The 14,039-nt window shown below is 37.1% G+C and overlaps 1 protein-coding gene across 3 annotated transcripts; it reads left to right on the top strand.

The window, feature by feature from the left end:
• The first annotated feature begins 6,076 nt into the window (after positions 1-6,076).
• On the top strand, positions 6,077-13,665 carry LOC146643203 (major histocompatibility complex class I-related protein 1-like). 3 transcript variants are annotated; one of them, XM_085396630.1, is made up of 7 exons: positions 6,077-6,180; positions 7,534-7,806; positions 8,158-8,436; positions 9,587-9,916; positions 11,047-11,151; positions 11,359-11,376; positions 12,075-13,665. In XM_085396630.1, the coding sequence occupies exons 1-7, from the start codon at positions 6,132-6,134 to the stop codon at positions 12,122-12,124; spliced, it is 1,104 nt and encodes a 367-aa protein (XP_085252756.1). In that variant the 5' UTR covers positions 6,077-6,131; the 3' UTR covers positions 12,125-13,665. The 3 variants fall into 3 exon arrangements, with proteins under 3 accessions (XP_085252756.1, XP_085252753.1, XP_085252755.1); XM_085396627.1 differs by lacking the exon at positions 12,075-13,665 and having other exon boundaries at positions 11,359-12,024; XM_085396629.1 differs by lacking the exon at positions 12,075-13,665 and having other exon boundaries at positions 11,047-11,459.
• Positions 13,666-14,039: the final 374 nt, after the last annotated feature.

The following is a 14,039-nucleotide window of genomic DNA, read 5'->3' as shown; positions in this document are numbered from 1 at the left end:
GTTGATTGGGTGGCATTTCATAATACCGATGAACAATGACCCAAAACATACAGACAAAGCAACCCAGGAGTTTATTAAAACAAAGAAAAGCAAAAAGGCACTAACCATGGCAGCACAGGAACAAGGGGTCTGCCACACCAGTATCCTTGGTTTATGTGAATAAATAAAGATAACGATTAGCATACAGATGAATGACAAGTTTATTTTTTAGCTCCAATTATCCTAAACGCACCAATTCAGTGAAGCTTAGCAAGGTCACGTGGGCCCTCTTCCTCTGCATGCTCTCCAAGATGAAGATACAGGAATAACAAGTTTAGCAGGACGCGGCCCTGGTGTATGAAGGTGCAGGGGAAACACTGATTAGTTACTTAGTTTTCGAGCTTTACTTAGAATAAAAGTAAAAATGGGCCTTCACATGACTCCTCTGACAGCTGGGACTGTGCAGGGCTTACAGCTGTGTCTGGTGAAGGAAGCCAAAGGTGAAGCCTTGCCTCTCTCTCCAGGGGAACAAGGACAGTTGCCAGGAATGGCTGGAACCATACTGCTCTGGGAACAGGGACTAGCAGAGCCCTAGCCAACCTCACCCAGGGAACCGTTACAGACTTTAGGAGGAACTATAGTCTCAGGATCAGCAGGCTGAGAAGCAGATGTAGTCTTAGGGAGTGTCCCAAGGAGGGCTACAGTTTTGAGGGAATCCATCACATGAGTGTCTTTAATGGAGCCATGATGGTTTTTAGTCACAGATTTGTTGCATTTATGAACATTTTAGAAGTATAAATGAAAGTTTTCAAAAATGTGTGTTTAGTTCTGAGTATCATTAGGCAATATATTATCTAGGCAAAATAAATAGTCAACTTGTGTTTCAAATTAAAAAATTAATCGGCTTAAAAAGGGATTCCCATATGAAAAATGCGCAGTCTGCAACCTGCTTTACACAGTAAACCACAAGAAAGAGAGACTTTCAAAAATCACTGACTAAATGCAAACAGGTTAGTGATAAGTCAGATGCAGATATATATCGTTGTGGGCTAAGGGGAGAAGCTACTAGCCCAAAGACTCATGGGACTGTTTACCTGACATTCACGTATTGAGTTACAGCATTATAACAGCTATTGCAGTTATCTTGTGTTGATATTGTTAACGTATAACATTATTGCAGCTGTGTGTTCTGTATTGATTGTGGCCAGCAAGGACACCATGACTGAGACTGCTGTACCCGCTAATCACCTCTCTCCACTGTTATGTGGTGCTCCTAATAAAAGCAGCATTCCTGTAGTTGAGCGGTCTATGAAACACAGGAGCTGCAGGTTAAAATAGAGATCTCTTTCTCCTACTTTGCTTAAGTTTGCCACAATATATTTGCCAAAAAAAGATCTCTGTGAAGTGTAGTTAAATAACTTATCTCCTAAAATGCTGCTCACTTACAGGTGAGAAATATATGATAAGACTTCATTGATCCTACGGCAGGGAAAATTGTGCGTTACCACAGCTCAGGTACAGATACAAGGTACAGGTACAGATACGAGCGCAAAGAGATCCTCCCTAATCTTGATGGAACCTATCAGTTGAGTGTTCTCCTCAAGATTTCATCAGTCATGTCCCAAGAGTGGTGGAGATATGACTGTGTGTTTCAGCTTTTTGATGTAAAGGATCATCAATCATCACCAAATTGGAGAAGGCAGCAATCAGAACAAATTGGAAAAATGTAAATTCTGAAAGTGAAAAAAGATTTTATGTGATTTCTTGAAGATTTTATCTTCTATCCCACAATCCAGTTAATATATTGTTTCAGAAAGTTAATAATAATAAACCAATAAATCAAAAGATTTGAAAAGAAAATGTGTGACAATTAGCCTTCATTGGATAGTTTCAGTACAGATGGACTGAGACTGGCAGGAAAAAACAGGAAACTAACATGCAGCAAAAATTAAGAGTCAAACTGAGGACCTCTTGATTTTTTATTTTATTTTATTTTTTTGTAGAATTTTGTCAGTTCTAAATAGGCTGTAGGTGTGAATGTGATTGTTTCTCTGTGATGGACCTAAACGATATTGCGAAAAGTGTTCCCGTTGTGCTTTCACACTCATATGAACTTAAGTGAAGTGATATCCAATTCTTAATTCTCAGGCTCTCAGGTAAGATCCAAACCTCACCCCAAGTTTGCTTCACTTTAGTTTATTTTGCAGCCACTACTTTATATATATTGTACTCATTGCCCAAGATATTGTTTCATTATTAGATTAGTTTATTTTTTCCATCACACAATGTTTGCACTCATATCAACACTGCAAAGTCAAAATTCAGATTTATGTTGTATTAATAAACTTTTCTTGAACTGATGGTTTGGCTTCTCCTTCCTGGTTGGCAACAGGTGTGGCTCAGGGCTGAGAGACCTGAAGTACTGCTGACGGCCTCATTGGATTGAACCACAAGCCTTGTTGCCTGGGGGGTGTTTGTTGAATTGTTTTGTGTTAGTTGATTATATGGCAGCCATTTTGTCTTCCCCTTGTGTGTCCTATGGTTTAGCTAAGCCAGTATATAGGTTCCCTTATGTGTCAGTTCATCTTGTCTTATGTTTGTTTGAGGTTTTACTAGTGGTTATTTTGAGTTAAGTTTATCGCTTTTACCTCTTTTATTAGTCTGTCTGTTTAAGTTTCTGGATTTGTTAAATGTTTTTCATGTTTTGGGGTAAATAAAACCCCACTTTTGAATTAAACCCCTGTGTCCTCTATGCTTTACTGCTTAGTCCCTGACAGCACTGTTCTCGAGCAGATCTGAAGGCCACATAAAGTTTGGAAGTGTGTAGCAATTGGCTCTGCAGACAGTCTGCACTCTGTACACTAGGCATCTCAGCTTTTGCTGACCTTGCTCTATGACCATGGTTGAGTTGGTGTCATACCCAATTACTTCCATATCGTTATAATACCTCTAACAGCTGACTGTTGAAAATGAAGTAATGAGGAAATTTCATAACTAGACTTGTTGCACAGGTGGTATCCTATCACAATACCATGCGGAATTCACTGAGCCTTTGACAATATAGTGTACCTGTCTGGGGTGTACTTCACCTTTCACCTAAAGTCAGCTTGGATATCTGGAAATAGTCCCTGTTCTTAATAATTGTTTTTCTTTGTTTGGCTGAGAAACCAGCTATTTTGATTATCTGCATCATTGCTGCTGTGATTGGTTTCCTTACCTTAACTACTGCTGGAACTGTGGCATATATCTGTACAAAAGGTGAGCTATGTGGAGGTTGATGATTGGACCTAAAAGCAGATGTGTGGAAACCAAAACTTGACTTAAACCAAGAGTGAGCTGTTTATATAGGCTGGAGAGCGATACAAAACAAAGGCAGGAGGAAACTAAGGCAAAACTAACTGGACTACACAGGGGAAAATATAAAATAATAATTTTAAAATTCTAAAAGTTAAAAGAAACTTTTTTTTTGTTGTTTGTGACAAAGACAATTACATTTAGGTAAAACCAAACAGTATTAATCACTGAAACATTCACGATTCCCAAAAGGGGTGGGTTATGGACACTAAGTGACTGATAGAAAAAAGAGATACTGTTGAGAAAATTTTGGGGGAAAAACTGAACTCATGTGGTCCAAAACTACATTTGCGTTTTGGTCCCTTTTGTGTATTTTCCCTCAGATGACACCTTTATTCAGTTTTATTAATGCCTAATCAAACAAATAAAAGCCTGTTTATGATTATAGATTAGGATTATAATTAGATGATTATATTTACACTGGCTCTTTATGACGACAGCTCAGCAGATCAGATGGATCCTGAATCTCACATTAATTTACTTTACTACTATAGCCTAATTTCATGTCTTCTACTGGCCATCTCTTGAATTTATGTAATTATCTTGGGTGTAACTGACAAAATTGACTCATGTTTGAATAACTTGCATTGATTTAACTCAATTGTTTAAGTTACTGCCAAAGAAAAACATCTGTGTGCAACCAATGTCTAATATTGAATTAAGTAAATCCAAAATGTGGTCTTTTTTCAGTGTGACTGCAATTTCTGATATTATTTGTTTATTCATATTAAAGTAAACCTATTTGACTTTAAGAAAGAAAATTAGTGATGAATGACGCTTTGGCTCCCCCTCGTGGTTAAATCAGATACCACGTTGCAGGTTTGATTCTAATAAAGCTATGATGTTCTAAAGGAGAGATAGAGAGGACATATTTAAGAAGGTGTGGTGTAGAGCGCAACACCGCCATCAAGTCAGTGGAAAAAAGCAAAAACTTGAGGAAAACCGTGCAGTGTATAAGTGACTGAAAAGTCCACCAATAAACAATTACGTCATTTTGTTCTAAACTGCTTCATCTACACATCTTTTTTTTTGTTGCTTTTTTTCCTTCAGTGCCTTTAAATATTCATCACAGGCAGCAGAGAATAAGACCCAAACACTGGACACTGCAAGATAATTTCACAAGTTTATTAACCATAGAAATCATAGGAAAATATGTAGCAATGAGCACGGAGGAAACAGGCAGGCTAGCAGCTGAGCATGCAGATCTTCAGAGACGATGCAGCGTTTAGTCCACGGAGTTCTGTCCAAGGACAAATGGGGGCATGACACCATGTCACTGTGAGTTAAAGTTTAGGTTATTATCTAATAACACATGTAGAAGCTGGCATGAACAGACTAAATATAACTGAGTCTGTAACTTTGTAAAGTTACATTAATTTTGTCAAATTTATGGTTTACTTTGACAAAAAGTCTGATAAAACAGCCTACTGGGAAGAAAGATACATCAAACGGCTCCCACAAAGCCAGTTCTACAGTTTACAGAAAATGTTGCAAAAAAAGGTGAAGCTACAGTGTGAGCAACAGTTCTCTGTGTGAAGATACCTTGTTGGTGTGGATGTTTCTAGCAGGAGAAGGTGATACTAAATCTGAAATCATCTCAAACTGGTATTTTGAACATGACAGTCAGTTCACTGTATTCAAATAGCATCCATCAAGTTGGGATGGGAGATTTGCATCATGGATATCAATGCGCATGCATCATGCATATCAATGTGACTGCAGGACCTGTGTGATGCTGTCACATGTCAATATGGTGAAAAACTCCAGGAATATTTCCAGCATCTTCTTAAATCTAAACTACAAAGAATTAAGGCAGTCCTGAAGGAAAAAAGAGATGCAGCCCGCTAGTAGCAAGGTGTACCTAATAAAGTGGCCAGTGAGTGGCCACTTTATTAGGTAGGAAAAAAATGTCTTCTAATGTATACAGTGTTGTCACTCATCTGGCTTTAATTCTCTTAACCAGTTTTGCCTGGGCTCTCTTGAGTTCACATTACTGTCACAGTGACATAACATAATCTAGGAAAGGTTTATAAAGATCCCACATGAAAATAACAGTTAGCTTCATTTTAGTGAACCATAAGCATATATCCGAAAACACTCAGAAGTTTAACAATCCAGAAGGTTACAGGTTATTTCCATTTAATTCCACTCTAAACAGTTAAAACATGAAAATTCAGTTTTAACAGTAACACAGTCATATATGATCTCATAGGAACATTATGAAAAGTGCATAGATGTTTATTTTTACACTTCATATTCAAGTGTATTTTGTAAACTGTGTCTCTTTAAATTACAAATTCCCTTGTAATTAAAACCCTGTTTCTGTTTTTAGATTTTTACTTTTACTTTTACTTAATATGTTTGAAGAGACATTCGTTGAAGGCGTTTATCATCAGCTCATCTGGTCCAGGTTTTGCTTAGATCCAGTTTCAGTATAACTGAATGGACTGCTCTGATAATTTCCTTGTAATGGCCGTGCAAGTCTTATTCTTAAACGTGGTTACTAGTTTGGAGATGGTAGATGTGCTATTTTAATATTATTTTATTTGTAATTTTAAATGTATTCATTTTTAAGGCACTGTATTTTGTTATGTATTTATTTATTAAGTTATAATTTATTATAGACTAACTTAATTTATTACAGACCTACTTATTACAGACCTTTAATGCCAAAATCACAACCCTCAGAAAGTAGCTTTTATTTTGAAATCAGGTAGTTTCCTGTGGGGGCTGGCTTTACCCAGTTTGAAGGCAGAAAAAACAGACTCTCACGATAAACACAGCAACACAAAAGCAACATGAAACATGTGTATCTATTACTCCTCTGCTCTAATGTGGTATGTCCAGGTAAGATCATACGTTAAATATTAAAAGTAGTTTACTTTATTATTACAGCTTGAATATGGCTAACTTTTATGAGTTGTCATTTTGTTTACTTCTCCTTATGCTTACCAGTTGGGCTCTGAAGAAATGTAACACACGCTCTTTGTATAGTATGTGTAATGTATTGTTAATTTGCAGTGGTCGAAGTTGTATAATGAGAAATGACATTTTGTGAAGTATTTCCTCCTTAAACTGTCCTATTTGTAAAGTGTTAAATTTGTCTCAGCAGGGTTACAAATGTATATGATGTCATACACAAGTGTTAACTAAGATTTACAAATGAGTATTAATATTTCGGTGCAGTTTTCAGTGCTCATAAATGTGTGCTCCAGTCCACATACAAAGGAATCTGAACACATACAATGTTTTACAAATGTGTGTGATAATGTGGTGGACATCTGGAATATTTGGCCTTATCTGTATTTTTTATGTTTGTTTGTTTTTTCAAATAAAACAGCTGATTCTGTTCATCTGGACGTAGCGTTTTCAGTCGGAGAAATATTTCATCACTCATCCGAGTGACTTCTTCAGTCTCAGCTGACTCCAGATTCCCCCAATTTTATAAATAGTAAAGTTGCATAACAACCGAAACTCGCACTGTTTCCTGACAATAAGCCACAATTATTTTTTTCAGACTGTCATGATCACACATAAATGATTGCAGACATTCCCAAACTCTGTGAATGGTAAAAGGTCAGGATCGAAGGTTATGTTGCTTTTAAGGTTGGGAAAACCTGCAGTCAGCAGAAGTCACTTGGATGAGTGATGAAACATTTTTCTCTGAGAATGCTACGTCCAGATGAACAGAATCAACTCTGGGATTTTCTGACCTGGGTTTTTGAGCATGCATCAAGATAAATAGAATGAATCTTTTATTTTCTAAATAAATATAAAACACAGGAATCTGGGGGAAATCCAGCACTTGAACGCAGCTTACATTTGTTATCCCTCTCAAATAAATCAGGTGATATAATCAGGTGATCTGTGCACTGGCATTTAATGCTCTGTAATTTAGCAAAAAGAATGCCACAAATATTCATAGACTTTTTTATGCACAGGGAAGTTTTTGAAAGTGTCAATGATCAGATTTGTGAAGCTAAACATAAATGGGCACATTAATTTTCATTATTTGTTCAGGTTTGGGTACACACATTTGTAAGTACTCAAAAGTGCACATATATCATTGTACATGCGTCATAATTGATCACACACACCTGCTGTGGAGTCTGATTCATACCGAATTAATCATATTTCTGATTAATGTTTATATATTTCATTTATTTGTTTACTAACATTATAAACATTTTTGTCCCACAGTGAAACACTCATTGGTTAGTTTTGACACTGGTTCCTCTGGAAACCCAAACATCTCTGAGTTTGTGGGTTTCCCAGTAATTGATGGCATTCAGATGGCTTACTACTGTGACAGCAGCAACAAGATACTGGAAGCAAGACAGGACTGGGCGAAGAAAATATTAGATACCAACCCTCAGATGTTGGAGTCGCTCACTGATTATTGTTTTGTGGATCGGCCAAATCTATTCAGATTATGGATTTCTAGTTTGAAGCAGCAGTTAAACCAAAGCAGAGGTGCAGTGTTTTCTGTTATTTGTTTTGCCAAATCATCATAAATCATGTATATGCATAAACAAAACTGATTAATGTAAAAGATTGTTAGCATAATTAGTTATTTATTAGGTATAATAATACATTTTGTAATCATCAAACCTCACTAGTGTGCCCTAAAAAGAATAAAATAATTCATAAAAATAATTGTTCTCAATTTTAGTCTTGTATTAACAATGTTATGTTTTAACTTTAAAAATTATAGATCATGTCTCTGTTTTATGTCTTGCATTATGTCTTTATTGTGCTTCTTACAGTTTATAGCCTCTGAGTTTGAGATGTTCGCTGTAATCTCTGTTTTCTCTCTCGCCTCAGCTGTCCATATTTTACAGATGATAGAAGGCTGTGAATGGGATGAAAACACCGGAGAGGTTACGGGGCTTTTACAGTACGGATATGATGGAGAAGACTTTCTTAAATTGGATCTGAAGACGCTGACGTGGATCGCACTGAAACCAGAGGCTGACATTATCAAACAGAGTTGGGATGCTGACACAACCAGAATGAAAGACCGTGAAAAAATCCTCACTAAGATTTGTCCAGAGTGGCTGAAGATGTACGTGGAGAGTGGCAACAGCTCTCTGCAGAGAACAGGTAGAATCACATGACCTGATGCAGTAGTGTTTGTTTTACTTTGTATTATCTTTTGAAAAATAGTTATCATTGAAAGAGAAAATGGCAAAAACGTTTAAGTAGATTTAAAATTGAATGATTTAGAAGGTATGAAAACTGATATGAAGTTTTCCTGATAACTGCAGTTTTAGGTTTTGGATCAAAAACATCTTATATACATATTTAGGGCTTCTCTGCAATGTGACAAGATATCATGCCTTCAATCACACACAGAGTCAGTGAAGGGCAGAAAGTCTGATCATCTTAAATAATTGAAACAACAAAAGAAGAGGCCATCTCTCACCATGGCCATTTTGATTATAGCTCCTCTTCCAGCCTCCTTTCTTGTTCATATGCATTTTAGGAACTGAGACATCCTCCAGCATGACGTACTGCGACTGATTTCTGAATAACAGACAAGAGGACTAACAAGATAAGGAGGAAATTAGTGAAATGTCTCAAGAAAAGCAATTGTCAAAATGAAACAGGAAGTTTAAACAGTACCATTTAATAACCTCCTTTTTACTTTTAACTGAGAACATTTATACAGTAATTTAATGTTTTTGTGAGTAAAATTTACAGTCAGCAGGTCAGCTTGTTCAGTGAAAGATCTTAATGCAGTGATGCTGTAGTTCATCAGTGGTTTCCAAACAGTGAGCCAATTTGTAGCTTCTCTTTTAGCTCCACCTGGTGGTGAATTTGGCTTCTGGTGATGTTAAAATTGATGGATGGATTAAGATAATATTTATTATGTTTGTGGTTGAAAGACTATTATTGACATAAACTGAAACTCATGATTTTTCATTAAGTATTAAGTATTCTTGTGTTCACAATTTCATTACTATATCTCAGAGTGTTTCGGGTTATTTTTAGTCTAAAAGATGTCATATTGTAGCCTTATGCAGCTGCTGGAAGCTGGTGATGAAAAGTTATATGTGTTATATGATCATATACATTAGATGTTTTAAATGTCTCTTGTATTTATCCTCCCCTCTCTAAAGAACTCTGAATTACCTTCTGTCTGAACAGTGCTACACAAATAAACTTGACATGACTTAAGATGATGATTGTTTGGCTCTAACGACTCTGTTTTGAATATTAGGTTTTGGTTGAATTCCTTTCCTTCTTCCAGTTCTTCCCTCAGTGTCTCTCCTCCAGAAGACTCCCTCCTCTCCAGTCAGCTGCCACGCCACAGGTTTCTATCCTAACAGACCCTTGATGTTCTGGAGGAAAGATGGAGAGGAGCTCCATGAAGGTGTGGATCCTGGAGAGATCCTCCCAAACAATGATGAGACCTTTCAGATGAGTGTTGATCTGAATATTTCATCAGTCACACCTGAAGACTGGGGGAGGTACGACTGTGTGTTTCATCTCTCTGGTGGTGAGGACATCCTTGTCACCAAACTCAATAAAACTGTGATCAGAACAAACTGGGGCAAAAAAATATTTAACACTGATGAAGGTGAGAGAAACATTTTTTTTTGCCCGTATTGCGGATTGATTGTCTATAATGTTTCTGATTGTTTTGCCTTGTTATTTTTTGGACACAAAGAAGAATAACTGTTACTGTAGGAATAACTAATGGAGATCCTAACAGAGGAAAAAAATCTTTCTATTTTTTTCAGTGATTGTAAAATATAATAATTTTCTCTCTTTTGTTAATAATAATATTCTAACTTAATTCGATTCTAGCATCAAATCACAACAGTTGCAAATGTGAGTGAAGTTGGCCCCCCCACCTTCTTCAAATCCAACAAAAGTGGTATCAAACGTTTGTGCTACGTGTGTGTTGGTTTGTGCTGCTATCATTTCAAAAATATTAATAAAATAATGTCCTGATGCGTGCTCAATCATCCAGGTAAGTAAATTCCAAAAGGTTGATTCTGTTCATCCGGACATTTTCAGTGGGAGAAACGTTTTGTCACTCATCCAAGTGACTTCTTCAGTCTCAGCTGACTGCGGGTTTCTCCAACCTTATAAACAGTACATTTGCACAGCGAAGGAAACTAGCACCACTGAATGAACAATGGGCTGGGGGGTTAGTTCCATGATTGTTAGTATGCAAATTTTTATGACCATTGATCAACGACTACTAATCAAAGACACAGATTCTCGAATGGCCATGAGTACCATTCACAGAGAGTTGGGGAATGGCTGCAATCACAGCATTGTAAGATGGCGAAAGATGTACCCTCTGGCCCCCCTTCTCGATGCAGAGTTGGTCAGCATCCTGACAGCTTGATGGACAAAGCTGTCTCTCAGTCTGTGGGTTCTGGCCCGGAGGCTCTTCAGTATCCTTCCTGATGGCAGCAAACTGAAGAAGCTGTTGAAGGGATGAGTGGAGTCACCTGTAATGGAGAGGACCTTCCGGATGAGGCAGGCGCAGTAGATCTCCTGGGGAGGCAAGAGAGGTCCCCACAATCCTCTCCGCTGCTCTCACTACCCGTTGTCATTTTTTTCCTGCAGGACCCAGTGTGATATTGTTATCTATGTCATTAGAGAGGATGGATCGATATACTTTTGTTTTAAACTACTTTAACTGCACATTTTATCCTATATGTTTATTTTCATTTGTTTTTCTTTACTGAGCAGAGACGTCCTCTGACATGCTGTTCAACACCATTGCTGCAGTCGTTGTTTTTGTTGTTCTCATTCTCATTGCTGCTGCTGGATTTGCTGTTTGGAAAAAGAGGAAAGGTGAGGGATTCAAAGAAACTGAGTTCACCAGTCAATCAGTAGCAGATGGGAAATGCTCAGTTAGATTATTTCTGTTGTACTTTTTACATTACACATGGTTCTTTCTGAATTTATGTGAGGAAAACACGAGATTTTCAGGCACTTCGAAATGTTAAAAACTCATTTGCCTTTTGTTTTGTTTTTTTTGTTTTTGTTTTTTAATTTCAGACAGACGGCCAACATCTTGTAAGTTCCCCTTCCTTGTCTCACTTTGTGACATGCACTCTGGATTTAAAACAAGGATTTTAATAATATTACCAATGGATTTATTCCCATCCTTTTTCAAGACATTTGCTTCAGATTCCTTTATTATCATACAGATCTGTTTAATACTGTGATGCATCAAACACTCTGGTTTTAATCAAGCATTTAATATTAGACCAGGATAAGCTGAGTAAAAGAAAATTGCAGTTTTTAAATTGTTTTAGTCATTAACAAAAAAAAAGATATCCAAACCTAGACTCTGAATGAATAAGTTGCTCTAAGTTGATTTTCTTAAGTAAACTTTTTTGAGGCAACGACTTTGCACAATTTTTTTAGGGGAACTAATTAGATTTTACAGTGTATCTTTACAGTGTATCTGTCACTATGTAAAAAAACAACTTGTGACTTTTTTATGATTTGCAGCAAAACATGGTGCCAGGTTAACCTTCGCATGCATGACCCATGTCTGTTTGTGCCTTAGAGTGAAAAAGATAATTATTTTTTATTAATGAATTCTTGCTGATGCAGTTTCTCTTTCTCATTTATAGTCTAGCTCAATTGCTCTGCCTCACTTGAACTGAAAAATTGAGAGGTTTTCATTTTTACTTATTGAGCTGCGGAACATTTTACAAACAGATAAAGAGAAATCCAGACTGAAGGTTTTTGATTTTTCTTTTCAGCTCCTGACAAAGGATCTGAGCTGTCAGAGCGACTAAATCAACAAGGCTGACTGTCGTGTCTCCCTTCCCACCACATCTCAAAAGGTTCTCTATTAGACTGAGAGCCGATGACTGCAGAGGGCATTACAGACACAGTAACTCGTGAACTCACTTTGTGACATGTCGTGTTATCCTGCTAGAAGGACAACATGTTGACATGCTGGTCATAAAGGAGTGGACATGGTGAGCAACATATATATCCTCCATTGCCAACACCATTAACCAGCAGCAGAACAGTCTTATTTGCGATATGCATTTCTGGACTCTTTATGTTTGGTAAACTACCCCCTGAAGGTGGGGGTCTGTGATTGGTTAAACTTGTTTCTCTTCTGTTTGTTTTCAGCCTAGCATCCACAGTTTTCAAGATCTCATGTTCAAATTTTGTGTGACATGTCATTATGGTTGACAGCAATGACAGCTTAAGCTGATGTAATTTTGTAAAAACTGTGTCTAGGTCAAGGCCACGCCCTTCAGCAGGAGTTGTGCTCTCTGAGTGCTTCTGCACTTCAGGTGCCCTGGCTAACATTTCTTTCCAAAAAACACTGAACAAACAGGAGGACTCGGAGAGCGCAGCGCCCCACGGATGGCAAGGGTTATACTAAAACTTTACTGCTGTTGTTTGATGTCTTCATTACAACATGCTGAATTGGCTGAAATCTTTCTATAAGCTGTAAAAACCTGAGATGATTCCCTTATCCCCAGATGAACAGAATCAACTTTTGGAGATTTACTTACCTGGATGATTGAGCATGCATCAAGATGTAACTCTTCATTGTTTGTAAGCTTTAGAAGCATTATATTACAGTTTGTTTTGTGCACATAGTCACGGCGGTTTTGAGCCTCAGTTTTGTATTGTATAACAGCCATTGAGCTAACGGCAGGAGCTAGAAATGTTGCTATTATTATCCATTTGGTGAGGAAACATGTTCCGATATATGTTTAGTAACCACTTTAGTATTTTGGTTTATTATTTAGCTTTTCCTTCCACTCTGTGACATTGAGCAGTACAGGATGTGAAATATTTATGTTCATTTTCATTGCAATAAACAACTGCATGAGAGAAGCAAGTCAAAATCACTCTCGTGATTCTTTCCCCTGTTTTCAGGGGCAACATGAACACGATCCATCAAAATTGTGCGTAATATAAAGTTTTTACTGATTTTCACATATGGTGTGACCAGACAGACAAACAGAACAGATTACATGCTCCCTCCCTTCGGGGCGCATCAAGGAAGTTGTTTCTAAGTACTAAAGATGTAACACTATATTTAAGTTTATACTTTTATATAGATTAATCCTGTTAAAATAATTACCAGTTTGCAAGAACCTGGGGGGTCACTGGTGAATTATTGCCATTTACATCAAATTATGCATGAAGTTAGAAAATATTTGCACCCTTTGTTAAGAGACAAGAGCAGTTCAACACGGTGAAATCACACTTTTATTAATGCAGCATGGCACTGAATGTAACTTTACAAGGAATCCAGTCATAATTATACAAACAAGATCACAAGAGCTTCTGTTTTGACCACCAAGTGCCAATTGAGTTGGATTATGATGATACACTATAACACACATGATAATGCATGTGTGTGACTTCCAACCGTTTCAGATAGCGGTGAGAATTTTTGTACACAAATGCATTCTTGAGTGAATCGAATCTAGCAATGTTTGCCAAATCATTACTGCTTTTGAAACCTAACTTTCAGATGAGTGTTGATCTGAACTTTTGAACTTTTCAGTTATTTATTTGTAAAAAATGTTTGGAATCATGTATGATTTTCGTTCCACTTCTCACGTGTGCACCACTTTGTGTTGGTCTTTCACATGGAATTCCAATAAAATTGATTCATGTTTGTGGCTGTAATGTGACAAAATGTGGGAAAGTTCAAGGGGGCCATATACTTTTGCAAGCCACTGTATATG

This window comes from Rhamphochromis longiceps, linkage group LG22 (assembly GCF_057381845.1).
Source record: "Rhamphochromis longiceps isolate RC_006_pf linkage group LG22, R_longiceps_female_GT1.1, whole genome shotgun sequence".
In the NCBI taxonomy this organism is placed as follows: Eukaryota; Metazoa; Chordata; class Actinopteri; order Cichliformes; family Cichlidae; genus Rhamphochromis; species Rhamphochromis longiceps.
Note: the sequence above shows the minus strand (reverse complement) of the source record. Positions and strands in the feature narration are given on the sequence as shown.

Coding starts and splice junctions, on each gene's coding strand:
- LOC146643203 (XM_085396627.1), top strand. CDS start 6,132: ATGAAACATGTGTATCTATTACTCCTCTGCTCTAATGTGGTATGTCCA. Junction 7,807..8,157: donor GCAGTTAAACCAAAGCAGAG/GTGCAGTGTTTT, acceptor CTCTCGCCTCAG/CTGTCCATATTTTACAGATG. Junction 9,917..11,046: donor AATATTTAACACTGATGAAG/GTGAGAGAAACA, acceptor TTTACTGAGCAG/AGACGTCCTCTGACATGCTG.